Here is a 25,552-nt window from a genome sequence, read left to right on the forward strand (position 1 = left end):
CTCTGTTGCTGAAGATCTTTGCTCAACCCTGGCCAATTTTCAGAGCTCCCCTTGATGAGGTCTCCAGGTCTTTGTACATTCGGTTCCCTCTGCTGTTAGAATGCTTCCCTTCGTCCTCCTCCAGGAAGGCTTCCTCCCAGCGCTCGGCTCCCTCATAGCCACTCTAGGCAGCGGCAGATACCCCTCAGCCTTCTCAACAGACCTCTGTCTCCACTCTCACTTCACCAAACTGTCACTTAGACAGAGGGTACACTCCCTCAGGGAAGACAGTGTCCTCATCACCTCTGGTCCTGCCATGCCTGGCCTGGCACAGAGCAGACCTCCGTGACTCTTTGCTGGATTTGTTGCGAGCCCAAACCATCAGAGAGAGCCAGGCCAAGAGTGGAGACCAATACCTGCTGGCAGGGACAGCCTGCCTGTCCTCAGCCATCAGCGTGCACTCTAGAGCAAGCACTCATGCTTTTCTTTGGCCAGAGCCTCCTCACCGCTTGCCAGACCGCCAGTCTCCTGGCCCAGGCTCTCACTTTGCTCTCCAGCCTTCCCGCAAAGTCGGCTAGCAGGGGTCACCCCTGGAAGAGCCTGAACCATCCAGCAACATGAGTCCAGAAAACTCCTCACCTCCCCCAGTTCATTTATTCCACAAATATTTATTCAACACTGACTTGAGCCAGGCACAGTGCTTGGCACTGGATATCGGGTGGAGAGGAAACCAGGCATGGTCCCTGGCCTCAAAGAGCTTGCAAGCTGGTGGGGCAGACAGTCAACCAACTGGTAAATAAACAAATGGATGTGCAATGGCAAATTCCTTATGAAAGAAAAGAATAGTGGACTTTGAGATAGATTATTCAAGCACAGTAGTCACATAAGGCCTCTCTAAGGAGGTGACATTTAAGCCAAGGCCTGAGGGGATGAAAAGCTCAGCTTGCAAAGGGTAGAGGAAGAGCATTTTGGGCAAAGGCAACAGCATATGCAAAGTCCTAGAGGTGGAACAGGTTGGAATGCTGAGGAAATGAAGGCAGACCAGGATGGCAGGAGCCCAGGGAGCAAGACTGGGATTGGCAAGTAACGAGGCTGAAAGTGAGCTTGGGACAGAAGAGGAAGAGCTTGGATTTTATCTTTACAATAATAGAGTAATAGAGCAAGGGTTTTAAACCGGAGTTGATATGATACGATTTGCATATTTAAAGCTCTCTCTGGTTGTGTTGAGAACTGACTGACAAAGCAAGAAGGCAGCAAGGTGACCTTTTGGAGGGCAGTGATCTGGGGAGAGGCGATGTGGCTGTGGGTTCAGAGAGAAGTGGACAGACTCCAGAGATATTTCAGAAGTAGAATCTCTCGGAGGTTTCCAGAAGAGCTAAAAAAACTTTATTGGATGTCTGTGACAACCCCAGCAATGGGGTGGGAGTCGGGGGCACCAGAAAGGCTTGGGAATATAAACAAAGATACAAGTCCTCAACCATGGAAACGAACACATACAGTCACCTTTCCCCCCACAATCTCTCAGGGAGGATGAACCCAAGATCAACTAAGATGCTGAAAGTTCTGGGCCATTTCCACCTCATTTAGTGCTGTCAACAGATTCTTTTGGAGTTGGGTCCTTGAAACATGGAAATGCATTTCCCACAGCCCCACTATGAGTAAATGTCGGATTCTCAGGCTAGGAACTCGCCAAACTGCAGGACTGCAGCACTGACCTGTATCCTGGGAGCAGTGAGCTACCACCTGGGGTGGTCAGGGAGAGGAGGAGGAGGGGAAGGAGGGGGGCAGGAGGGGGAGGGGGAGAATAGGCTGGAGAGGGAGGAGGGGGAGCAGGAGAAAGCGCAGTTCTTCCCGCCCTTTGTGAGCAAGGTGAAGTTGGTCTTTGATTCTGCCACCTGCCTCTGCCCCCTCTCCCAACTCCTGGGAGCCTGCTGACCGCCCTGCCCTCCCTCTCCATCTCTGTCTCCCTCAGGAGCACTCCTGGCCAGTGACCCACTCCCTGAAGTGACGCCCTCTCTCCTCGCTGCATCCATCTCAGATGGGTCCAGGAGGCCAGCAATCTGAGAGAACTAACTCACACTGAGGAGTGAAAGAATTAGTTTAGCTCTTTATGCCTCCTTGAGGAATTTGCCTTTTCAAAAGAGCTTTCTGGGTCATTTAAATGATCTCTGCCCTCTTACCCACTTCTCTGAAAGGTCCCTTTTTCCCCAGGGTTGCAAACTCTACTTGTGAGCCCATGGAGTCTCCTCAATTTAGCCTCCGGGGAGGGTAGTTCCATCAAAGGGTGGGGGTGGGAGAATCTTCCCAGAGGTGGCATTGGAAGTATTTAATAACTGGTTTGGAATAAGCACCAACGAATTGCCAGCTGGAGGACCCCACGCCCTTGGGTCTGCCAGGCATTAACCAGCACAGGGTCCTAGGGAAAAGCCTGGAGTGGGGGGCCCTTGGAGACACTCAAGGAAAGCAGGCATTCGTCAACGAGCAGAGAAGTGTTTCTGCATGTTAATAACAGGTCTGGCAACACTGGTCCAGCTGAAAGTCAGTCCTGGGTCTGCCCCTGTTTTGTCCGGTCTCTGCTGTTCCACCGGGAATGGTCGCTGGGCCACTTGTTCCCTCTGTTAGGGGAAAAGTGGCCGTGCTGGAGATGTGTGATGAAATGGCCTCTGAGCAGAGCCAGCTGCGTAGAATCCTGGGTGAATAGACTCTCAGGCCCTAGACCCACTGTGTGACCTTGAAGGGCCGAGTCACCTCTCACTGTCCTTCCTCTCACCCCTCCTCGCAGTTATTTTTGTCCAGCCTGACAGCCCTTGGCTGTCCCAACAGTCTGGGCTCTGTGAGCCGGATGCAAACCAGGCAGCAAAAACGTCTGGTGCCGAATCCCAAGAGGATTCCCCTCTGGGCGCCATCACGTGGGAACATGGTCCTCCACACTGTGCACCCAACGAGTCCACGTGCCTGGAGGACGGTGATGGTGACAGAGGCAGGGAGCTGGCTTCTCCGTTGCTCAATCCTGGCTCCCATCTAGGGGCGCTGTCCGAGGCCCGGTGGTGAGGACACCCTGTCAGAGAGCCCTACTGCTGCTGGGAAACCTCCCAGCTGTGTGCAGGGAACTGGTGGTCAGCTGGAGGGTGGTGTCTGCAGCCGGGAAGAGGGCAGGAGCAGGCCCTGCTTGGCCCCCAATCCTCAGGCCTTGACCGTGGTGGACACCAGGTCTGTCTTATGATTCACTGCGATGGGGTGGGCCGAAAGCAGGTGGGCAGGGCAGACAAGATTCCCAGGAGACCTCTTTGTGGCCGTTGCTCAGTTACTGTCTCAGGAAGCAAGGCAGACACTATGTTCCGGCCCCATGGCCCTGGGAAGGCTGTAACCCGTCAGTCATTGCTCCTGGCTGGGGTCTGATCTCTCTAGGGAAGCAGCCTGCCTTAGGCCATTGTGCCTTTTAGGTTAAAGCTTTGTTCCCAGACCCGAGATTCATGCCTACTGCTCCCTGTGTGCTGGGGCAGGAGAGGGGTCTGGGCACAGCTCTTAGGAGCTCTCCCAGGACTCATCTGTCCAGGTAAGAAATGAGACCAAGCCTCTGAGATCAGAACAGTTCCAGGAGAGCTGGCTGGACAAGCTGGGACGGGTAGTGAGGAGGGGAGATGGACCAAAGGAGGAGGGGGCCTTTGATGGGCGAAGAAGACACGTTCATGTATGAGCCAGTCCAGGAAGCAGAGCAGAAAAGGCAGCGTCGTTTTTAGAGCTCCTGGAACAAGAACTCTCCTCACTCCTGGGGGGAAACCCAGCTCAGAAAGCCCCAACCTCAGTGATTTCAGAGACCCAGGAGTGGCAGAGCACAGCTCCTGCTGGTCTCCCAGCTGGCCCCAGGGAAGAAGGCCTGGGTGCAGGAACAGCCGCATAAGCAGGGGACCCCACAACGCCAGGGGGAGTTGGGGAAGAAGACGGCAGGAGAGGTGCCATGTGGCTGCTCCTGGGAGCCCTGCCACTGGGGGCCACAGGCAGGGGGGCAGCTGGCCTCTCCGGGGGGCGGGCCCTCCGAGTAGTAGATGACCCTCGATTGGGCAGCAGATTCCTCCGAGTCGGCAGGATGGTACCAGTGGCTCTGCGCAAGGGAGCGGTTCGGAGGGCTGGGATGGGGTAAGCAAGTGAGGAGGCGCTGGGGAGGACGGGGCCGGGCACTCTTCCTAGGATGGCTAGCTGGCTGCTTGGGGCTGACAGCCCTGGACAGCTATGAAAGAAGGACCAGGGCCAGGCAGGGAAGGCCAGGGGGCCGGCGGGCGTGGGCGAAGGCTCCATCTCAGCTGCATAGCTGTTGAGGTGGGAGAGAAGGCGAATCCGCACAGGGTCTGCACGGCTGCTGGGCCCTTCCAGGATCCCCAGGTACCTGATGACCTCGGTGAGGCACTCCCGAAAACCAATGCTCCGGAAGTCGACTGCCAGGGCTCGGGCGTCAAAGAATCCTGCAAAGTGAGGCATGATGAGGGCACGCCAGGCGGGGGGACAAGCACTGAGCCTGGGGTCAGACTGTCTGAGCTCTGGACCTGCCTCCCTGCCTCAATCCCTCTGTGACCTTGGGCATGTCACTTCACCTCTCTGAGCCCCAGTCTCCTCATTCGTGAAGTGGGAAAAACCATCCCTCCCTGGGGTAAAGAGGGTGGGCTGTGAGGATCAAATGAGTTCACTGAACTACAAAGCATTATAACATGTAAAGTATGGTTTGCGTCACAATTTAAGATTAATCCAAAGAGGAAACTTTGTGGCCAAGATAACTTCATTTAAGTAGTCACTTGCCAGGTGTGAAAGGGCTGTGCACACGGAGGTGTAGAACCACCCTGCCTGCTAACGGGGGGCACACGCTGGCAGGTGGTGGCAGCAGCCATCAGAGCTGGGAGACTCCTTGGAGAAGGCAGCACAGTGTAGCAGTGAAGCAGGAGGTCTTCGGAGGCCAGCTGCTTGACCAAGGACTTAACCAGCTGCCTGACCATGGACAAGTCTCTTAATCTCTCTATGCCTCAATTTCCTTAGCTGTAAAATGGGCATATAACAGTACCTGCTGCAGAGAGTCGTGAGGGTGAAATGAAATGGCGCACAGAAATGCTCAATAAATTAAAAGTTAGCTATCATTTATATTACTGGCTTGGATCCGTGGGCATAGGAGTTTTTCCCCCAGCCCAAAGGGCAGTCTGGAAAGCAGGACCCCACCCTGGTTCTCAGCTGCAGTCATCAGGTCAGGGACCCTCTCTTTGACCTGGTGACCAGACGGACTGCCCACAGAGGTAGTCACATATTCACTGCCTCTCCACACCTGCCCCTCTTTCGACCACCTTCTGGGCAAAGACTGAACAGCCCCAGTGAGCACTGGCCTCATGCCTATGGCAGCAAATATCTGGTCCCTGGTTCACAGCTGAGGTCCCCACAGAGGGACAGCTCGGTAGGAGACGATGTTTGGAGTCAGGCCTCCTTGGGGGCGAGACCTGGCTCTGCTGTAGTTGTGCAACTTTGAGCAAATCCCTTCACCTTTCTGTGTTCACTGTTCTTTTTTTTTTGTCTTTTTCTTTTTTGCTGAGGAAGACTGGCCCTGAGCTAACATCTGTTGCCAATCTTCCTCTCTTTTGTATGTGGGTTGCCACCACAACATGGCTGACAAGTGGTGTAGGTCCGCACCTGGGATCTGAACCTGTGAACCTGGGATGCCAAAGCAGAGCACGCCAAACTTAACCACTATGCCATGGGGCTGGCCCCTCACTGTTCTTTTTTAACCAACATTTGTAGAGTTCTTACTAAGCACTTAATTTGTATCATCTCATTTAATCCTCATAAAAACCCTATCATTATTCCCATTTTAGAGATGAGAAAACTGAGGAATAGTGAACTTAAATCATTTGTTCAAGGTCATAAAACTGATAAACAGTAAAGCTAGGATTCAACTCCAAAGCCAGTGCCTTAAGCCACAATTCTGTCTTCTCATCACCCTCATCCAGAAAACAGTGAGGACAACAGCCCCCACCCTCGAGGTTCTTGTGAGAATCAAATGAGATATCATTAGTGAAAGCATTTGAAAACTACAAAATGCCGCCCAAATATTAGTCACTATTTTTCTTTTAATTGGATAAACATAAATATAGTTTGAAATATCTCCCCCACTGGTTGATTAGAGACAGAAGTTTCCACTGTTGGCCATGCATTCATTGGCAGAAGTTCTCAAAGTGATCACCTGCATCAGGGTCATCAGGGTGCTTGCTAAACTTGCAAATTCCTAAACTCCAATCCAGACCTACTGCCTCAGAATCTCTGGGGTGTGACCCACGACTGCCTGCCCCCAAACGATACTGCTGCACACTGAGGCTTCACAAGCACCAGGTTGGGCCACTTAAAATGCAGCTGGCCCCTTGAGGGGTAGCAAGTTGAGGTTTTAGGACTTAGGTCTTTGTGGCCAAGGTCTGTGGAGGTCTCAAGGTTTCCCGATTGTGAAATCACCAAAATGCACAGAGAGGCTTCATGTAGACAAATTTCCATTTGTCCGAAGTCTTTTCAAAGCCACAGTTCCACGACTTTATTGCAATGGACTAGCTCAAAATAATGGAATGAGTTACATTTGCATTCAACTACAATCCTGAGACGGATCTTCAACTATGACCACGACATGTCACCCCAGTACTGCCAAAGACACAACAGCTCAGAAGGCTACTCCAGTGGGTAGGCACAGCAGTGAACGCTGGTGGCTAAAAATCTCAGGCAGGCCCCTCCCACTGGGATCTCAGTGAGAATGAGCTCATTGAAGCTAATGCTTCCGGAGGCGCTGGGGGTAGGAACAGATTGTTGTAGAAGAGCTCCTCCAAGGTCTAAGGCTGAAAGGAGTGGAGTTGAGGAAAGGGTTGGGACAAATGGAGACACGGGAAGTGGAGAGGGTGATGCCGAAAGAAGAGACAAACTTTGTGAATGTTCCGCCTGGACCTGCTCCAGCCCCTCTGCAGACTGTGAGCTCCGTGAGGGCAGGGACCACAGCCACTTTGCTCCCCATTGTATCCCCAGGGCCCAGGCCCCAAATATGCACTACATGAATGACTCCCAGGAGAGTAGAGCATCAGTACCTGCACCACCAGTGGCGTGGAGCATTTTCAAGTGATCCACCGTCATCTGCAGGACCTCGGCTTTCTCCAGCTTGGAGGAGCCCTGTGTGTACAGGAGACAGAAGAGTGGAGGCCTCCAGCTGACCTCTGTCGCTCACCAATCCCGCACAGTGTCATCAGCACTCACTGTCTCAATTTTCTCATCTTCCTCCCACTCCGCCACCGCATGCAATTGGGCTTCTGCTATGGCCAAGGCCTCTAGATCTAAGAGATTCTCCTCAGTTCTCGTTTTAGCCCACCTGTCCGCTGCACTGCTGACCATCCTTCCTGAAACCCGTCCTCCCATGACTTCCATGACACCATTTTTTCTTGGTTCTCCTTTCACTTTGCCTTTTGCTCTAACCATCCCTTAAAAGAGCGGTGTTCCCAGTAGTGGTAACTCGCTTTTCTCGCTCTGCACACTCTCCCTGGAGGGTCTCGTCTATTCCATGGCTTCAGGCACCATCACTAGAATGCCACTCCTGCATCCCCACCTGCCTCCTAGACCAGCTGCACTGGGACTGCAACTTCACACTCACCACATCCATGATCCAGCTCATCATCTGACCCCCAAAGCTCTCGCTCTTCCTCTATTCTCTCTCTCGGGAAATGTTTCCTAAGCCTCCAGCATCACCTGGTCTCCCAGGTGAAACCTGAGGGTCAGGCTCTCCATGTGAGGGTACGTACCAGGTCTAGTTCGTGGCTGGTCTTGTGAAGGTTTTAGTGAATGTCTGTGAAATGACTGACTTCTTCTCGCCAACATAAAGGAAGGCACATGCTCATGACCGTGCCTTGGCACACAGGGTGAGAATCTTTGACGCTGTCTGATTGAGTCAACTGTCTGACGTCCCCCTGTAGTCCCTCCACCCCAGCATGTTCAATGGCAGCGTGTTCACTCCTCGAGCAGCCTGTGCTACTTTCAAATAGCTCTGGAAATGTCAGTAGCGCAGACGGATAGGGCACTGTAGAATCACACAGTTCTGTGTTCCAGTTCTGCTCTGCTATTTACTAGCTGTGTGACCTGGTAGAAGTGATTTCACCTCTCTGTGCTTCAGTTTCCTTACCTGTGCAATGGGTATAATAACCCCTATCCTTCAGGATCATTTTAAGGATTCAATTCAATGGGGTGATGGACACAGAGCCACAACAGCTGAGACACCTCAGTGAATGTAAATTGCCATTCCCCTTATCCCAGTAAATGATAGCACAGCACTTCAGGCAGCTGATAGCAATCATTAGGAGATGCCACGAGAAGTGAACCTTATCTGCCACTCACAGAGTATTTCCTCTGGCACATCAGCAATGCCACATACCTGCTTCTCGAAGGCAGTGGGGACCAAACGCCGCAATTCAGACAGGCTGCTGTTGATGCGGTCGCGGCGCCGTTTCTCTATGATCTAAAAAACAATGACAAGAAGTTACACATAGGCACTTCATCACAGTTTCCAACGTGCCTTGGTGGACATTGACTCATATTTTCCTTCACAATATTTTTGTGAGGGAGATAAATCTATTCTTATATTATGGAGGAGGAAACCGAGGCTCAGAGAGGGGCAGTGATTTGCTTAAGGTCACACAGCAAAGAAGTGCAAAGCTGGGAATAGAATTCAGATCTCTTGTCTTGATCTGTAGGAGTGACATTCAAAACATTTAACCATGGTACAGCAGGGCACTGACCAGTCAGAACAGGGACACCAGCCACAGCACTGGAGCAGGCCCTGGAGACCCCTGCTGGGCCAGGGGTACCCTTTCTTCAGTTGCTGGGTCATGAGGTCTAAGGAGTCCTAGGCATTGCTTTCTCCAGCTGGGAAGGCCTTTCATTCACACTCCCTCATTCTCATCTCACAATACTGGTAGCAGAATATTGATAGCAGAGCAGAAATTATGACCCCCATTTTACTGATAAAGAAAATGAGGGCTGCACGGAAGTGGTGTGCCTAAGGTCTGATGGTTAGTGAATGGCAGGGCTGGTCTCTGCCAGATCCCAGGTCTCTGGACTCCCAGTGCAGAAGCCCAGTTGCAAGTGGGGCTGGGATGGGGGGCTGCCAAGAGCAAGCAGGGGTGCCTCCTTCTTCTGTCCCCCTCCCCCACCCCTCAGCACACTAGGAGGAAATGCAAGTTCTGGGCTCAGAGAGGAGAGGGGGAAGGCTGGAATAAATAATAATGGCTAATTGTGTGCCAGGTATCGTTCTGAGTGCATTATATTAACTCACTTAATCTGCAAAACAAGCCTTTGAGGTAGGTCCTATCATTATTTCAGTAACACAGATGAGGAAATGAAGCACAGAGAGGTTAAGTGGCTTGCCCAAAGTCACCCCCGCTGGCTACTGGCAGAGCCAGGAGCTGAACCCAGGTAGTCTAGATTCAGGGTGATGTTTCTGACCCCGGGGTTCTCTCAGCCAGGCCCCTGGAGACTCAGGCAACTCTGCTGAGACGGACACTCACCCCTCTGCGTTTCTTCCTGGCTTGCATCTGCGAAGGGCTGGGGGTGGACAGCGGCCTGGCCATCTGGCTGGAGAGGAAGAGAAAGGCTGATTTCTCAGAGCTCGGGGACCATCTCCCTGGCCTGGGCTGACCTCGGAGGCCGGGCTGTGGGCGGGCACAGCCCCCTCCCAGGCGGCCTTGGTCTCCGAGGCGAGGCCGGGAAAAGGCGCAGGGCAGGCGTGGGTGGGGACACTCTCTCCCCTTCTCCCTGGGGGCCCATTTCTCCCTGGGTCAAGTCCTCCCCTACACTCGGTTTCCTGCCCCAGAGTCGGGGGGCTTGCCTGCTCGGCCCGACCTGCTCGGCCTCGCCCCCTGCCCCCTGCCTCTCGCCCCTCGCTGCGTTCGGCGGGCGTCGGGAACCGCAGCCCGGCCGCCCGGCTCCTGCAACCCGATCCCCGGGCGGGGCGGGCGAGGGCACGGGCCGGCGGCGGCGGGGGCCGGGCCGGCGGGTTGGGTTTCAGAGAGAGCCGCTGGGAACGAGCGTGGAAAAAGCAGATGCCGCCGCTTCCCACGGGCCGGGCGCGCCGGCCGCCCGCCCTCCGCCGAGCCTGCAGCTGCCGCCTCCTCCCACGCAGCGCGGCCGGGGGCGAGGGGGAGGCGGCATCTGGGTCACAGGCCCCTCTCGGACTCTCGGGACACTGCCTGGCCTCCCCAGAAGGCCCCAGCCCCGCACCACGTCCGGCCTCCCCTCCGCAGGCCGGGCTGAAGGATGGATGTTTGCTGGACCCCAGGACTTCCCATTACCGGGAAGAGGCTCAGCCCTCCGGGGCTTTTCTGTCCAGACTGATAGAAATCCTCTTCAGCCCAGCTGCGGGCCCTCTTAACGGTTTCGTGCTTCAGAGGCTTCCTTGGAAGGGTTGCACTGAGTATCATTCATTTGGCCAACATTCATTTGGCCCGGAGGCCCCATTCAGGCCCAGGGCTGGACTGGATGTGGTCAGCCAGGCCCCAGCCCTCCATACACTTAGCTCAGTGGGGAGACACCACATCAACAAATAACTTTAGACAAGGTGACTCCCCTGCCATTTTGGAATGCAAAAGGCACACATCTGAACAGGAACCCATGAGCTTGCCACCACCTCACACCTCTCCTCTTCCCATTGGGTTCCCCAGGCACCGTCTCCCAGTTCTGCAAGGTGGACACCTGGCCACCATCTTTGATTCCTCCTCTGTCCTCATCCCAACTCATTAAAACCTGCCAGTTCCGTGTCTAAAATACATCTCACATCTGTCCTCCTTATGACCGAACCTCTGTCATCTCTCACCAGGACCACCGGTCCCTGTGCACCCCTCTTACCTCCTACAAGCAGGCAGAGTGATCATTTAAATGCAAATCTGATCCTGTCACTCTCTTAAAACTCAGTCAGGGGCTTCTCAATGCTTTCAGGATCAAGACCACCATCTTTCAGGTGGCCCAGCTGGCCCCCGTCACGTCCTAGACTCAACTCTCTTTGCTCTGTGTGCTCCAGCCGGTGAATGCACTAACTCCTTCCTGTGGTTGCACATACTGTTACCCTAGCCTAGAGTTCTCTGGTCCACCCCATCTCCCCGCCCCCAAGCCCCAGCCCCTTTGCCTAGTCACTTCTACCACTCTTCAGATCCCAACTCAAATGTCACCTTCCTGGGGGAGCCTTTTCTGACATGCCCCCTCCCACTAGCTATCCCCTGCTCTATACTTTCCTAGCATCCTGCATTCAAAGCATTTATGCCCGTTTGTTGTTCTATATTTATATGATTATTTAATTAATGTCTATCTCTCCGACAAGTCCATAAGCTCCATGAGGCCATGAACCATGTCTGTCTCATTCACTACTGTAGCCCTAGTACTCAAGCGCTTGGAACGAGGTAGAGCTCAAGGCTGAGCTCCCTCCTCTTGCCCTCATCTTGGCCATCACTGGGGAGCAGAGAGGTCGTACCATAAAATCTATGTCCTAGGCCCTTGTGGAATGGGGGCATATGTGGCTCACCAGGAGGGTCCCAGCCCATGTGACTACCCTCTTGGCATTAGAGGTTTATCATTTTCATCAACTGCTCAAAGAGAGAAGGTCAGACCAACATTTGTCACATCCTACTGCTATGCCCCTGGCTTTGTCCAGCTACATCTGGAAAAGGATATCTCCACCCAAACATCTGGACAAGAAGGGCTGGTAAGAGACCCGTGAAAGGTCCTGAGAGGGATGGCCCAGCAAGCTAGGTCCAGGGCTCAGAGGGCCAGATCCTGAGATTTGTAGGGCAGCTTGTTTACAAAGCTTCACTCAGGACAAGCCCCAAGAGCCAAGGTATGCTAAGAAACACGGCCTCTGTCTGCCCACCCCCTACCCCTGGGGCTGGATAAGACGTCTCTAGGGGTATTGGGTTAGCACTGCACACGTCACTGCCTTTCAGCCTGATCTTTCCTCAGGGACCATCTGTCAGAGGCTGACGTACCCCTTTCAGGGCATGGTGGCTCTCCCATCCCTTTTCCACTCTCCTGGCCAATCATTCTCTGCGCTATTATCCCTCTCCCCCCTCCCATATCTCACAGGCAAACCTCACTTCGCAGTTGTCTTGGCATCACTACATCAATTTCCCTCCTTTGAGCCTAACAAAAGCCCCATTTTACAGATGAGGATGCTGAGCCTCAGGGAGCTAAGGCAGCTTGCCCAGATTACACAGCTGCTAAGGAGCAAAGCCAGCATGGGAATCCATGTCTTCTGGCTCCAAATTCAGCATTGTTTTCCCTCCTAATTCCTATTTCCTGTCTGTCTGAATAGCCCTCCAGTCCCTTTATCCTTAAAGCTCCTGAGAGTTCGGCCAGAGCTCGCTTCCAGGCTGTGATCTGGCCCTGACACTGGGAGGAGGTGTGAGAGCTTCTTGTCTGAGAGTCTGAAAATAAGGCAGATTTTCACAGACCCAGAGAAGATATGTCGACCACTAAGATCTGCTCCATGGGCCTCGAGTGGTCCCTAGCCAGAATTCTGGGGTGGTGTCTTGGCGGGGGCAGCTTTCTAGGTGGTCTGGCTGCCAGTCCTGACCACCCTCAGTGCTCACCCTCAGTTCCACTTTGGAAACTCCCTCGTGGAGCCCTGGCAGGTGACCCCACTCATTTTGCATCAACCAAAGGCAGAATCACAATGTCTCCAATGAAGGGCTATCAGAGAGCACTGAGCCCACTTGTAAAATGAGGAAACTCAGAGAGGGGAAGGGATCTTCTCCAGGCCACACAGCAAATTAGAGGAAATTCCAGAACTGGGGCCAAGTCTGCTGACTTTTAATCCAGTGCTCTTCTCAATGCACCCCATATAGTCATTGTCCCATCGTGTATATCTCATAGCCAGGACTTTTTGTTCTAGACAGCACTTCCACGTTCACTTGTCTCATTTATTGCACAATAGCCCTGTGAGTTAAGTATAATTGGGGCCATTTCACATTTAGGAAAAATAATCATTTGATAGATGGAGTGAGATAGACACAAAGCGTTAAGAATCACACCCAGAAAGTCCAGCCCTCAGACTTGCAGTCTTTTCATTAGACCAGGCTGCCTCATGAACATGGCACCCTCCAACTGAATGGTGACCTCGTAGAAAGCAGCATTAATTGGAAGTCACCTTGTACCAAAGCAGGGAGCTATGTGTTTTAGGTACATTACCTCATCAAAGCCTCACCCTGTGAGGCAGGTATTCGCATCCCCATTTTGTAAGGGAGAAAACTGAGGTTCAGAAAGGGGTAAAGTCACTTGCCCAAGTTAATAGTGATGAGAGCCAAACTTAGGTCTATCTGACTTCAAAGGCCACCATGTGCCTTAAATCATGTAGGAATGACCCACAGACCCTGACTCAGTGCCTGACATGTGACAGGTGCTGATTAAATGTTTGCAGAGGAGGAGGGGAGAGGCTATATTCTCAGTGTGGACCCAGCCTGTGTCAGGGGGCTGGGTTCAGACAGGAGCCTTGCGGGTGATTCTCTCAGATGGGGCAGGATACCACCACCAGGCAGATGCCCACAGTGATGATGGCACACACCCTGCTCTTTACTCTCACATCTCTGAGTATGGGGGATTTGTGCCCTGCCTCTGACCCCAGGGAGGTTGGCTGCCCCAGCCCCGTGGTCCTGGCCACTGTTTATCTGGCTTTCTTTGTACATGAAGCTCTTCTTCTCTGAGAGTTCCCTGAGGGCAGAGGCTGAGCAGGATACATCTGGGCCCCCCATGCCCAGCCCAGGGTCTGGGCCACAGCAGGCATCGTTCAGCACTCCCTGAATTGAAGCATTGATGTCTGCTGGGGGGAGGGCCCTTTGGTGAGTGCTACAAAGAGGGGTCTATAAGTCAGCCTCTGCCAGATGTCCAATTGCTTTCTCTCCTCTGAGGGGGTCTGCTCCTCTAAGAATCTAGACAGTCTCTAAAAATGGGCTCTGGCTGAAAGGACAAAATCCTGTGTAGGAAAAAACTGCCCACTGACCTGTTGTGCCATGGCCCAAATGCTGCCACCTTCAAGAAGCCCTGTCTGCCACCTTTAGTTGTGAGTGGCCTCTCCCTGTTTGGATGTCCTCACAGTCCACAGTCTGTCTCTCCTTCCATCTTCCATCCTGTCCATGGTCTTTGTGTGACCTGACAGGTCACTGACCAGCCTGCAGATTCTCGGAGGACAGAAGCCAGCTCTGATCAGCCTAGCTCTCTGGCATCAATTTTATACCTCTGCTTCGTGAAGACCCAATGACATTGAATTTGAGACCCCCCCCCTCCACCACCACGCAGTGCTAGGCCCTTTCCCATCTCTTAGCAGGCACAGACTGAGAGAATTGCTTCTCCAAATAGCAGTTTCTGCTAACCAATTTTAAAGGTTAATAAGTTGTATAGGAAATTGTGTTATACACCCCAAAATCTAATGTACAGGATGCAAAGGGGCTATCTATTACCTTACCTCCTATTATAAGCTATAAATAATTGGAAGCTGGTGGCATTTTACTAGGATTTGTGATTGAGGCAAGATCCCCTCGTCTCAGAAAACTAGAGCATTGAAATTATGAAATGCCCTCAAAAACACCCCTGTGAATGAACTGAATCCCCCTTCCAACTCTATTCTAGAGAGTCAGGTTCGGATGAGCCAGGAGAGAGCAGACAGCTGCCCCCTCCCACTCCCTGTCCTCCTTTGTTTTACTGATGAAGAAACAGGCTCACAAAGGGAAAGCAGTGGCCCAAGGCCACATGGTGAGTTGGTGGCAGATGTGGGGCTGGGGCCCAGGCCTGCAGAGTCCTAGTCAGTCCCTGCTGCTCCTTCAGGGTTCTGGGTATCCCATGTTGGGGGCCTGACGCTAATTAATTATTTGCTTTGCGCTAGGCTGTGCACTAAGCCCTTGACATATGTTATCTCGTTTGATTTTCCCAATAATCCTATGAGGTCGGTTCTATTATTTGTACCCATTTTACAGATGAGGAAATTGAAGCTTAGATTGTTCACAGAACTGGGAAGTAGCAGAACTGTACAAGTGCAGTTTGTTCTACAGGTTTGAAGCAGGTCAGAATATTTAACAAGAGCTGAACGACATTGGCAGCAGTGGGGTGCAGGAGAAGAAGCACTGAATTGGAGTCTAGGCCCTTGTACTGACCATGAGCGAGTTCGCTATTATTTTCTTCAATACCAAAACCTTATTTCAAAGTCCAGTTTGCTTAAGGGAGGAGAGATTTTCCTCCCCGGGAAGCTTTTTGGGTACTATATGAAAAGTGCGCCCGAGCTAGGGTAAAATGGGGAAAGTACGGTTATTGTGCATAATCAGCGGACTCCGCACGGGGGTTGTGGTACAAACAGTCTATGAGGGTTTCCTAAGATCTTCAGGGAGAACTCGCCAATAGCCTCCCCCGGGCACTTGGACAGAAAGAAGTTCAGCAACTGAACATCAGACCCCGGCGCTGAAGTCTACCTCCATCCCAGCAACCCGAGCCCTAAACGTCTGAGAGCGCACAGGTTCCCAGGCACTCGTGCGTGTCACGGACCACACTGCACACGCCCCCCCCCGCCCCCCGCCCCCCCCTGCAGGCGGTCGCCCACACCTGCGTCTCCCGGGACCCTACCTAGGATGCTCCCCGCCCCGCCCGCCCTGGGCGCGCCCAGTCCCCCGCCCGGCCCTTACCTCAGCTCGCCCTCGCGGCCCACGTCGATGGGTCCGTCGGACTCGCTGTCGGAGCCGCTCGGCTCCCTGGGCCGCTTCATGGCGAGCAGGCTGTCCCGGTCTCAGGCGGGCGGTGCGGCTCCGAGCCGGGAAGTCGGGCCCCGCCCCGGCCCCGCCCCGGGGGCGCCGCCGCCGCCCTTTCCCAGGGCCCTTTCCTGCACCGCAGCCCCGGGGTCCCCGCGCCCCCTCGCCCCCTCGCCCCCGCCGTGACGCGCCGGCCGAGCCGTGGGAAGTCCCCGGGCGGTCACCGCCCCCACCGACGGCCGGGAGGTCCGGCTCTGCTCCGCCGCCTCGGCCGCCGCGCGCTGGGTGGCCTTGGGCAGGTGCCCTTGGAGGCCCCTCGGGGAAGCCAGGGGTCCCTGTCTGCCCCTGGTTCGCGCCGGGCGCTGCGGGACTGTGGAGGCACCGCTCCACAAGGCCCAGGCTTCTGCGAGGGTCGACCCTGCCGCTCCTGCCTCCTCGAGTTCTAGGGGCAGCAGACGCGTCCGATTTGGTGAGGTTGGTGGGGGTGGCTACGGTCTGATCCTCGACGGGACTCCCCCAGCAGCTTCTCCCAGCGGGGTCCAAAGCAAGTGGAATGGGGGTTGGGGGTGGCAGCCGGGGAAGGCTCAGACCTGAGAGGGGCGGCTGTCATCCCCCAAAGGGACAGCTGAAGTTGTGTCTGCACCATCTGAGCAGGAGCCCTCTGGCCAAGGTCCCTGAGGACCTGACTTCATGGTGCTGGTGGTTGGGGGTCGGGGGCGGGGGGGGGGGGTCGTCCCTGGGAATCACTTCCCAGCTCACCAGAGGCAGAGCAGTCCTGGGGGCAGAGAAGGCCAGGAGAGGGCTCATTCCTCAAGCTGTGGCAGGGCCTCAAAGGGGAGGTGGGGAGGCACCCTCCAACCTCCCTTCCTGGGACACCCCCCCAAAAAACAGGCCAAACTCTTCAATCAGTGGGGGCTCCAGCTGCCCTGCCCCTAGGGAGGGAGACTCAAGGAAGCTTCTCAGAGATTCACCTGCCAGCCTCATGGGCCAGTACCTCAGAGAAGCCCCCAAGGCTCAGAAGGAAGCGGAATGGGAGCGTCCCGGAAGGTGGACTTCATGAGCAGGGAGAAGGAGGGGAAGGAGGTCTTGATATGGTGGGTCAGATGCCAGAAAAGTCTTTCCCTTTGACCTGCCCACCAGGACACAGAGGAAGCCACCCCTTCGCTTGGGAGAATGGAGTTGGTGGTCTGAGAGTAAACAGCATGTTCACGCCCACAGCAAGACCTGCCTGGGGACACTTGATTACAGTGGTGGGAAATAACCTTCTTGTGTCCTTTTCCACACTTGTCCACAGACACAACCACTTGACCAGGTACACAAACACAAACATACAGACACACACTGATTCACAGCTGGCATGAGCAGTCAGACCTGCAGCCTGTGCTTCCTCAGGAGGCCCTAGGGGTCACCCCAACCATGCCTAAGGACTCTCTTATTCCAAATGCCCTCAGCACTCACATAACTTCTGTGGGCACATAGCAGTGGAGTGGAAATCTCAACCAACATAGAAGTTGCGCAATCTGAGCGCTATGCATTCCCTGGAAAGGCAGAAATCAAGGAGGCCACCCAGATATCTGCCCTGTGTAATGACCTAGATTGCAAGGACTGGCAGTGGAAGAAATTCGCAGGGGAAGGTCAAGGGCCCTGTTATGGGCATGTTCATGTGACATGCCCCGGCTCATCAAAATGGGGTGCACAGTTAAACAGGAGGTCTGGAGCTCAGAAAAGAAGTCTAAGATGGATATTTAACTTTGGAAGTTATTAGGTAATAGGTGGCACTTGAAGCTATGGGAGTAGACAGATTACCCAGAGAGAAAGTGTGGATGGAGACAGAGGAGGGGCCTAGCTAAATAGTTAACATTTGGTGAGCACTTATGATAACATCTGAAACAGTTGTGTTAAGTATTAACTCATTTAATCCCTGACAAGTCTGTAAAGTAGTAACATTATTATCATCCCCACTTTACAAATGAGAGTCAGAGGCACGGAGAGGTAGAATAACTCTACCTAAAGTGGACAGCAAGTAAATGGAAGAATTGGAATTCAACAAGGCAGTTTGGTTCCAGAGCCAAACCATTAGGCTTTATCACCTTATATAGCTCTTAAACATTAGACTATATTATCTAGTACTGAGCCTAGAGGTAAGTTGTCAATACAATAGCCGTGAGACACATGTGGCTACTAAGCACTTGAAATGTGGCTGGTCCGGATTGCCATGTGCAGTAAGTGTGAAATACACAGTAGACTTCAAAAAAGAAAGAAAGGACAGAAGGAAGGAAGGACTCTCTCTCACTGATATTTTTAATATTGATTACATGTTGAAATGATAATATTTTATACATGTTGGATTAAATAAAATATATTGTCAACATGAACTTCACTTGTTTTCTGTTCAGTTTTTCTTAATGTGGCTACGAGACAAGTTTTAATTGTGTATCATATTTCTCCCATTATATTTCTATTGGACAGAGCTAATCTGTTCAGGGTTTCATAACCTCAGCACCACTGACATTTTGGGCTGGAAAATTCTTTGTTGTGTGGGGCTGTTCTGTGCACTGTAGGATGTTTAACAGCATCCCTGGCCTCTCCTCACTAAATGCCTGTAGTACCGGCCCTAGTTGTGACAATTAAAAATGTCTCTAGATAATACCAAGTGTCCCCCAGGGGAGAAATCACCCCTGGTTGAGAACCGCTGGTGTAGAGAAAAATCCAAGATTTAGATGTTGAGTAGAAGAGAAAGAGCTGCCAGAGGAGACTGAGAAGGAACAGCCAGGGAGGTGGAGGAGAGCCAAGAAGGGGTGTTACAGGAGCCAGAAGAATGTTTCAAGTACTTGGTCACGATCCTCTAAAATGTCAGTCCAATATGTCACTGCCTGCTCAAAACCATCTTTAGGCTTTCCATCACATTCAGAATGCCAGTTGCTTCCCGTGGCCTATATGTAGGGGGCCTATATAATTTATCATCTAAACCTGGGGCACCTTTAAGAGTGAAAGGAATCAATACTAATAATTCTGTGGGGACAGTCCAGGGCATACTGGATGTGCATGGTCACCCTAAGCTCTGGTCCCCACCCTTGCCTTGCTCACTCAGCCACTAAAGCCTTCATGCCATTCCAGCAATACTCATGCTTATCCCTGCCACAGGGCTTTGCATTTGCTGTTCTCTCCACCTGGAATCCTTTTCTCCCAGATCTTCTCAGATGATCTCACTCCATTCAAGTCTTTGCTCAAACGTTACATCCTCAGAGAGGACTCTCCTGACTCCCTATCTAAAATAGCCACCAATCCCCCAGTCACTCTGTCCTCTACCTTCACTTCTTCTCTCTTTACGGCATCTACAAATATCACTGACATTATATTATATATGTTGATATAGTTGTTTCTTGTCCATGTCTAGAAGATAAACTCATTGAGGGTGGAGATTTGTCTCCTCTGTACACTGCTGGCTCTCCAGCACCTAGCACAGTGCCTGGCATGCAGTAGGTGTGCAATGAACACTTGCTGGCAGAATAAACTCATTTCAGAAACTTGACTGTGATGGGCCAGTAAGCTAGGACAGTAGCTGGAAGGCGATGTGGACTCCAGGGTTTGTTTGCTTTTGCTGTTTTTTCATTTTAAGATGGGAAAGAGTAGGGTGCAGCTCATGCAGCAGGAAACTGTTGCTCTATGAGACGTTGATGAAAGGCTGCCACCTTGACTGTAAGGTTCGAGGGGGTAGGAATCATTTTTGTTGTTCATTATTAGGTCCCTTAGTGCCTAAAAAAGTGCCTAGCACATAGTAGGGATTCTAAAATATTTGTAAAACAAATGACAATAATAATAATAGTAATAATAAAACCAAATTTTTATTGCACTTGCCATGTACCAGGCACTGTCCTAAGTATTTTGACGTATATTAACTCATTTAAACCTCATAACAACCCTATAATAGAAGTGACTATTTTCATCCATTATATTCCCATTTTATTGAGACATAGGGAAGTTAAGTAACTTCCCCAAGATCACACAGTTAGTAAGTGGTAGAGCTGGGATTCTAACCAGGCCGGCTGGCCCCAGAATTCATGCTGGTGGCCACTGCACCATGCGTTACGGTGGGGTGGACCACCCAGTGGGGTGGACCAATCTGCAGGCTCCTACAATAGGCCACCCAATGGGGACTGGTTTAGAGGGGACGAAGAGAGAACAGATCCAAGTGATGCTGGGTTCCTGCTGGGTGACTGAGTGGGTGAAGGTGACACAGGAGGTGAAAGGGTCAGTGTGGCCATGCTCTGTGAGACACATGGGACACCCAGAGGAGAACCAGAGAGGGCTGCAGTGGAGATTTGGGGACTGGCAGCTGCAGCCATGGGGTACGTGAGATATCTCAAGGAGCTAGTGCACAGCACGATGGAGGAGAACTTAGGATAGGACCCTGGGAACAGCAGCCAGAGAAACTTTTGGGAGGAGGGGAAATTCGGGCAAAAATGGAGCACCTAGGGCCAAGGCCAGAGGGCCAAGAACAAGGGCTGGTCACCAGTCCTGGACTCTAAGAGGAAGACGTGCAATCACGGGTCACAGAGGCCTTGGCGCGAGTGGAGGAGGCAGAGGCAGGGGCCAGATGGGTGGATCCGTGGATCGGGACGTGTCGGGGGCAGGGCGGGGCGGGGCGGGGTGTGCTACGCGGAAGCAGGTTGGAAGAAGGGACAGGTCAATGAGAGAGGGCGCCACAGGCAGCTCCATAGGCAGGCAGGGCCTCAGGAGGAGTTTGCTTGCTGATGGAAGGGGGTCAGGAGGGGGCTGCAGGGTGAGCCTCGGGGAGCCCAGCAGTAGCAGTCAGCCTCAGTCCAAAGGGAGGGAGGCAGAGTGGGGACCTCTACCCTCCCCACTTCCCCCCGGGCCCCAGCCCCAGAGCTGAGCCAGCAGAAGGAGATTTTCAGGGGCAGGTTTCAGCTCCAGTGATACTTTCTCAATTCCTGACTCCCATACTAGGTCAGCCCTCGTCTTCTCTCAGGGCTGGTATTCAGATTACTAAATGGACGTGGTCTGGCCTCCAAATGGTTGGGTTGCATGATGGCCATCTGCTGGAACAGGGTTCTAGAGACCTCTGCTGGGCCAGGCACTGAGCCTCTAACTTCTGGGTGGGGGAGGTATCTGGGAGGTCCCAGAGGAGAGGGTGGGTGGCACAGAGATGCTCGGGGCAGTGGTTGGTAGTTATTAATTGCACAGTAATTTATGTCTGTCTCTGGGACATAAAGGCAGGAACCAGGTCGAGTTTGCTCACGGTCATCTCCCCTGTGCCTAGCAGTGTCTGGCACGTAGTAAGCATTTGGTAAATGTTGGCTGAGTGACTAGTGATGGGGAGGGGAGCTGGGGGGCTCCTGAAGGCTCCACCCTCTCTGTGGAGGAGGCCATGCCTGGCCCCTGGGTAAACAGCAGAGTCACAAGGGGCACTATTCTGGCCCAGGGCCTGGAGAGGGTTGGGGTGGGGGGAACTGGAGCGCCTGGGTACCACTCAGTCTTTTCTCTGCAGGGCCTTTCCCCTCCCTTTGTGTCTGGGGACACTGAGACCCAGAGAGGGACAGAAACATCCCTAGAGCCTCACAGTGAGGCAACAGGTGAGCCAGGATAAGAGAGGCCTTTCTATGCTTTGGTTTTTTCATCTGTAAAATGGGACGATAACAAAGCTACTCACTCCATAGGCTTGTTATGAGGATTAAACGAGGGAAGATGCATAGAACAGTGCCTGGTGTTTATAGTGAGTGCTTGGTAATGTTAACATTTGGGCTAAGCCTCCGTCTCCATGCATTTTCTCCCCGGGTGACTCACCTACTCCCGTGGCTTTACCTCCTATAAGCCAATGATTCTCAAATTTATATCTCTAATGCAGATCTTTATTCTGAGCTTCAGACCCATATATCCAACTGTCTAGAGGCTTTCTTCTTACACTCATGTTGGTCCACCTATGTGCCAAGACCTAGCCAGGGTGTGCTGGGCCTGCCCCAGGCTCTCTGTTCCACGGCCCACAAATACAGGGCCTCTGGCCCAGATGTCAGGCATCCCCATCACTACTTTCCTGCTTAGTGTTCCATCCTGAGAACAATCTGAGCCTCCTTGCCTCGGCCCCTCTCTGACCCCTGTTCATCCCAGGCTCTTCCTGTCCTTCCCTTGCCCTCCTCCCCTGCTCCCCCAGGACCCATCAGCGCTCACTTCCCACCTCCCCAGCTGCTGCCACAGCTGGTCACTGACGGAATGTGCAGCTGCTGAGAGCCACATGTGCAGAACAGGAGGTGCGCAGCTATCCTTGAGGCTGGGGGTGGGGAGGTGGGACCATCTGTCTGTGTCTGTTTGTCTGTCTACAACACACACACACACACACACACACACATACACACACACACAGTCCCAAGCTCCTCTTCAGGGAAGGGAGTGGACAGTACTGCTTTGGTTCCCTTCCCCACTCCTGGGCTGCAGAGTTCATGAGGGTCATGCTCCACCTATCGGAGTCCAGCATCCGCAGCTTGGGGCCCCTGAGAGCAGACTGGCTGGGCTGGCCCAGCTCTCTTGATGTCCATCGGCTCCCTGCTCCTATGTGCAGGCAGCACAAAGCCACACAGAGGCTGCCGGGGCCAGAGTGGCAGGCTGGGTGTTCAGAGCCTCCCTAGCTTTCCCAGGCCCTGGTGGGGGGTGGGGGTGTGGCCTGCAATGGAGGAAGCCAGAGGCCTTGGACACATTCCAGAGCCCCCTTGGCAGCGCCCGGAGGCTCCAGAGGAGTCTCAGCCCTGAGGCAGCGCCAGCAGCATCTGTCCTGGTTCCCACACTCTGGCCTCTCTGGAATCTCCGCTGAATTCTCTTCCATGTGCACATGATGTCAGCAGGACAAGGACGCTGAGAGTGGAGGAGGGGAGGGACTAGGGACACTGTGCTCCCTGAAGTCAGATGACCATGGCGGGGAGGGTCGGGACGGGGGAGAGTCTGGTCCTTGGCGTTGCCCACCCAACAAGGAGAGGATGACTTGGCCTCTGGTTCCCAAGCCTGACTGGATCCTGACACTGCCCAGTGCATTCCCATCAGAGCTCCTCTCCGTCTCTGGGAGCCTCAGTTTCCTCATCTGTAAAACAGAGATAAGACTAGCATCCACCTCCTATGTGTAATAGTGAAGGCTGTAGAATATTGACCCTTGTTGGAGGTCCTTCACGGTCTGGGCATAGCTCACTCTCACCACTTCCCTGACCTCCACCTCACTCCGGCCACTTCTCATATATTTTAGAACACACAACATAGGTTCATACTTCTGAGTCTTTGTATTCTGTCTGCCTTGAAAGCATTTTCCTTTCTATATCTGGAAAACTCCTACTCAGGCTTCAAAGCCCAGCACATAAGTCCCTCTCTAGGAAGTCTGTCCAGCCTCCCTTGGGCACTGATACTGCCTCCTTGTACTCCCATAGTTCTCTTTATGGCAGCCTGACCTCCCCAGACTGCTGCTGTCTGCTCACCTCCCCTGACTGTGGCTTCTCAGGGAGCTGTCCTTCGTGGGGCTGACAGCCACCCTCAGGAGCCCAGGCACAGCACCTCACAGCCCGTGGGTGTCAGGGCATAATGAGGACATGGCTCTAGGCTTGGCCCCTGCCCTGATGCTGCCAGGTAGAGCTTATCACCCATCTCCCCTGGTCTGGGAAGGGCACGTGCTTTGCAGTGAGCAGGTGAAAAGTTTGCACCCTGGGCTGTGGCTGCACTATCCTAACATTGGGGTGAGCTTTAAACCACTCAGATCTTCTCAGGGCTTCTAAGGGGGTCTTTGTCAGGGGAATGAAAGAATGAAGATTCAGATGAAGTCTGGTGAAAATACAGTGTTTTAAGAGGGAATAGCACTGAATTTGGAGCAACAGCCTGGCATTAAGTTTCCTTTCTGCATCTACTAGTGTGTGTCCTCAGTCAGGTCACTTCCCTCCACAAGAATTGGTTTTCACCTTTGCAAGATGTGAATGAGAATATCTCACTCACACCTCTCCTGCCCAGATCCAAAAACAGTGGGGTGGGGGGAAACCAGTATTTTTGCCTCTGGAAAGATGGCTCTGCTTCTTACAGAGGTGCCCATTAAAGACCACTCCTCAGACATTTCCCCTGGAGTAACCCAAATGGCAGAAAATTATTTGTACTGCTCCTAAGGTTCAGGGGGACATAGCTCAAGGTAAGTTAATGGAAGCTCAAGTTTTCTTACATGCATTTATCTTAAAAATATACATAGGAGGAGCCGGCCTGGTGATGCAAGTGGTTAAGTGTGTGCGCTCTTCTGCGGTGGCCCGGGGTTCACCGGTTTGGATCCCAGGCGCGCACCGACGCACCGCCTGGCAAGCCATGCTGTGGCTGCGTCCCATATAAAGTGGAGGAAGATGGGCACAGATGATAGCCCAGGGCCAGTCTTCCTCAGCAAAAATAGAGGAGGATGGGCAGATGTTAGCTCAGGGCTGATCTTCCTCTCACACACACACACACACAAAATATATGTGAGAGAGTCAGCATAGTGTAGCACTTAAGATACACACTCTGGAGCCAGACAACTTGAGTTTAAATCAAGCTCTACAACTTACTAGCTGTGGACCTTGGGTGAGTTACCTTACGTCTCTGATCCTCAGTTTCCTCATCTGATAATAATAGTACTTACTTCATAGGGTTATTGTGAGGATTAAATGAACTGATTTGTATAAAGTGTTTAGAGCAAAGTCTATTCTATTCACTGTTATGATGTAAATTTGTAATTTTATTCTTTGAGTTACCTCTTTACAAAAACAATGTGTGTGTGTGTGTGTGTGTGTGTGTGTTTTTAATGACTTGTTGGCAAGTAAAACTGACCACCAATAACTAAAAGAAAAGAAAGACAAAGAAAGAGAACTTGTAGCTCTCAGGTCTCGGAAGAGCTTTGCAAGTTGAAAAGGGAGGGCACAGAGGAGGAGAAAGAATTATGTCCACGATTTCTCCATCCCATTGCTCTAAGCTACAGTCACATCTCTACCATGTCTTGGGGTTTTCGCTCCCAAAACCAGTTTATCATGTCAGAAAGTACAGAATTCAGTTATGGCACCAGAGAGTTGGGTCTGTTCATCCAAGGCCGGGGCAGGAGAGGGTGTGGGGCCACCACTCCCACCCCTCCCCCCTGCCTCCACCCCTGCCCTTTCCCTCACCTTAGACATGGTTCATTGGCTACAAACCAGTGTAAGCAGCTTTGGTACCACCGGCATTTTGGACATTATAAAAACTTCACAGTGAGACCAAGACATCTCAGAACACAGAGTTTCCATGACATTCTCAAGTAGGTGACCCCAGGGCCCCTGAAGGAATCTGCTGGACAAAAGAGGTGTAAAGAAGGAAATGGATGAGGAGTCACATTTCTCCTTATCTCTGGTGACAGTGGAAAGGTAGGGGACTTCGGGTTAGAGAATCAAGGAGGCACATTTGGAGCTAGTCTTGACTGGAGGCAGGGGAATGGTTAAGAGAAACTTGGAGGTCTTGAGTTTTTCCAGGCTGATGGCAATATAATAATACACAGGGGCCAACCTCCAAGATGGCCCCCAATTATCTCCACTTCCTGGTGTTCACACCCTTGTGTGGTCCCCTCTCACATTGTATCAGGTTGGTCTGTGAGATCAACAGAATACGGTGGGAGTGATGATACAACACTGCTGAGGCTAGGTCATACGAGACAATTTTTTAAAACAAGTGTGCCTTGCTCTCTCTTGGATTACTCTGGGGGAAGCCAACAGCTATGTTGTGAGGACACTCAGGTAACCCTGTGGCAAGGAACTGAGGCTACCTGCCAACAGCCATGTGAGTGCACC

At 52.7% G+C, this 25,552-nt stretch overlaps 1 protein-coding gene across 1 annotated transcript; it reads right to left on the bottom strand.

The window, feature by feature from the left end:
• Positions 1 to 1,911: 1,911 nt before the first annotated feature.
• On the bottom strand, positions 1,912 to 15,757 carry HEYL (hes related family bHLH transcription factor with YRPW motif like). The gene is made up of 5 exons (XM_058551947.1): positions 15,678 to 15,757; positions 9,665 to 10,274; positions 8,402 to 8,485; positions 7,071 to 7,152; positions 1,912 to 4,439 (listed from the first exon to the last, which is right to left on the bottom strand). The coding sequence occupies exons 1-5, from the start codon at positions 15,755 to 15,757 to the stop codon at positions 3,766 to 3,768; spliced, it is 1,530 nt and encodes a 509-aa protein (XP_058407930.1). The 3' UTR covers positions 1,912 to 3,765.
• Positions 15,758 to 25,552: the final 9,795 nt, after the last annotated feature.

The sequence above is a fragment of the Diceros bicornis genome, chromosome 13 (genome assembly GCF_020826845.1).
Source record: "Diceros bicornis minor isolate mBicDic1 chromosome 13, mDicBic1.mat.cur, whole genome shotgun sequence".
NCBI classification, from domain to species: Eukaryota; Metazoa; Chordata; class Mammalia; order Perissodactyla; family Rhinocerotidae; genus Diceros; species Diceros bicornis.

Coding starts and splice junctions, on each gene's coding strand:
- HEYL (XM_058551947.1), bottom strand. CDS start 15,757: ATGAAGCGGCCCAGGGAGCCGAGCGGCTCCGACAGCGAGTCCGACGGA. Junction 10,275..15,677: donor GGCCGCGAGGGCGAGCTGAG/GTAAGGGCCGGG, acceptor TCCATCCTTCAG/CCCGGCCTGCGGAGGGGAGG. Junction 4,440..7,070: donor CCACGCCACTGGTGGTGCAG/GTACTGATGCTC, acceptor CTCACTTTGCAG/GATTCTTTGACGCCCGAGCC.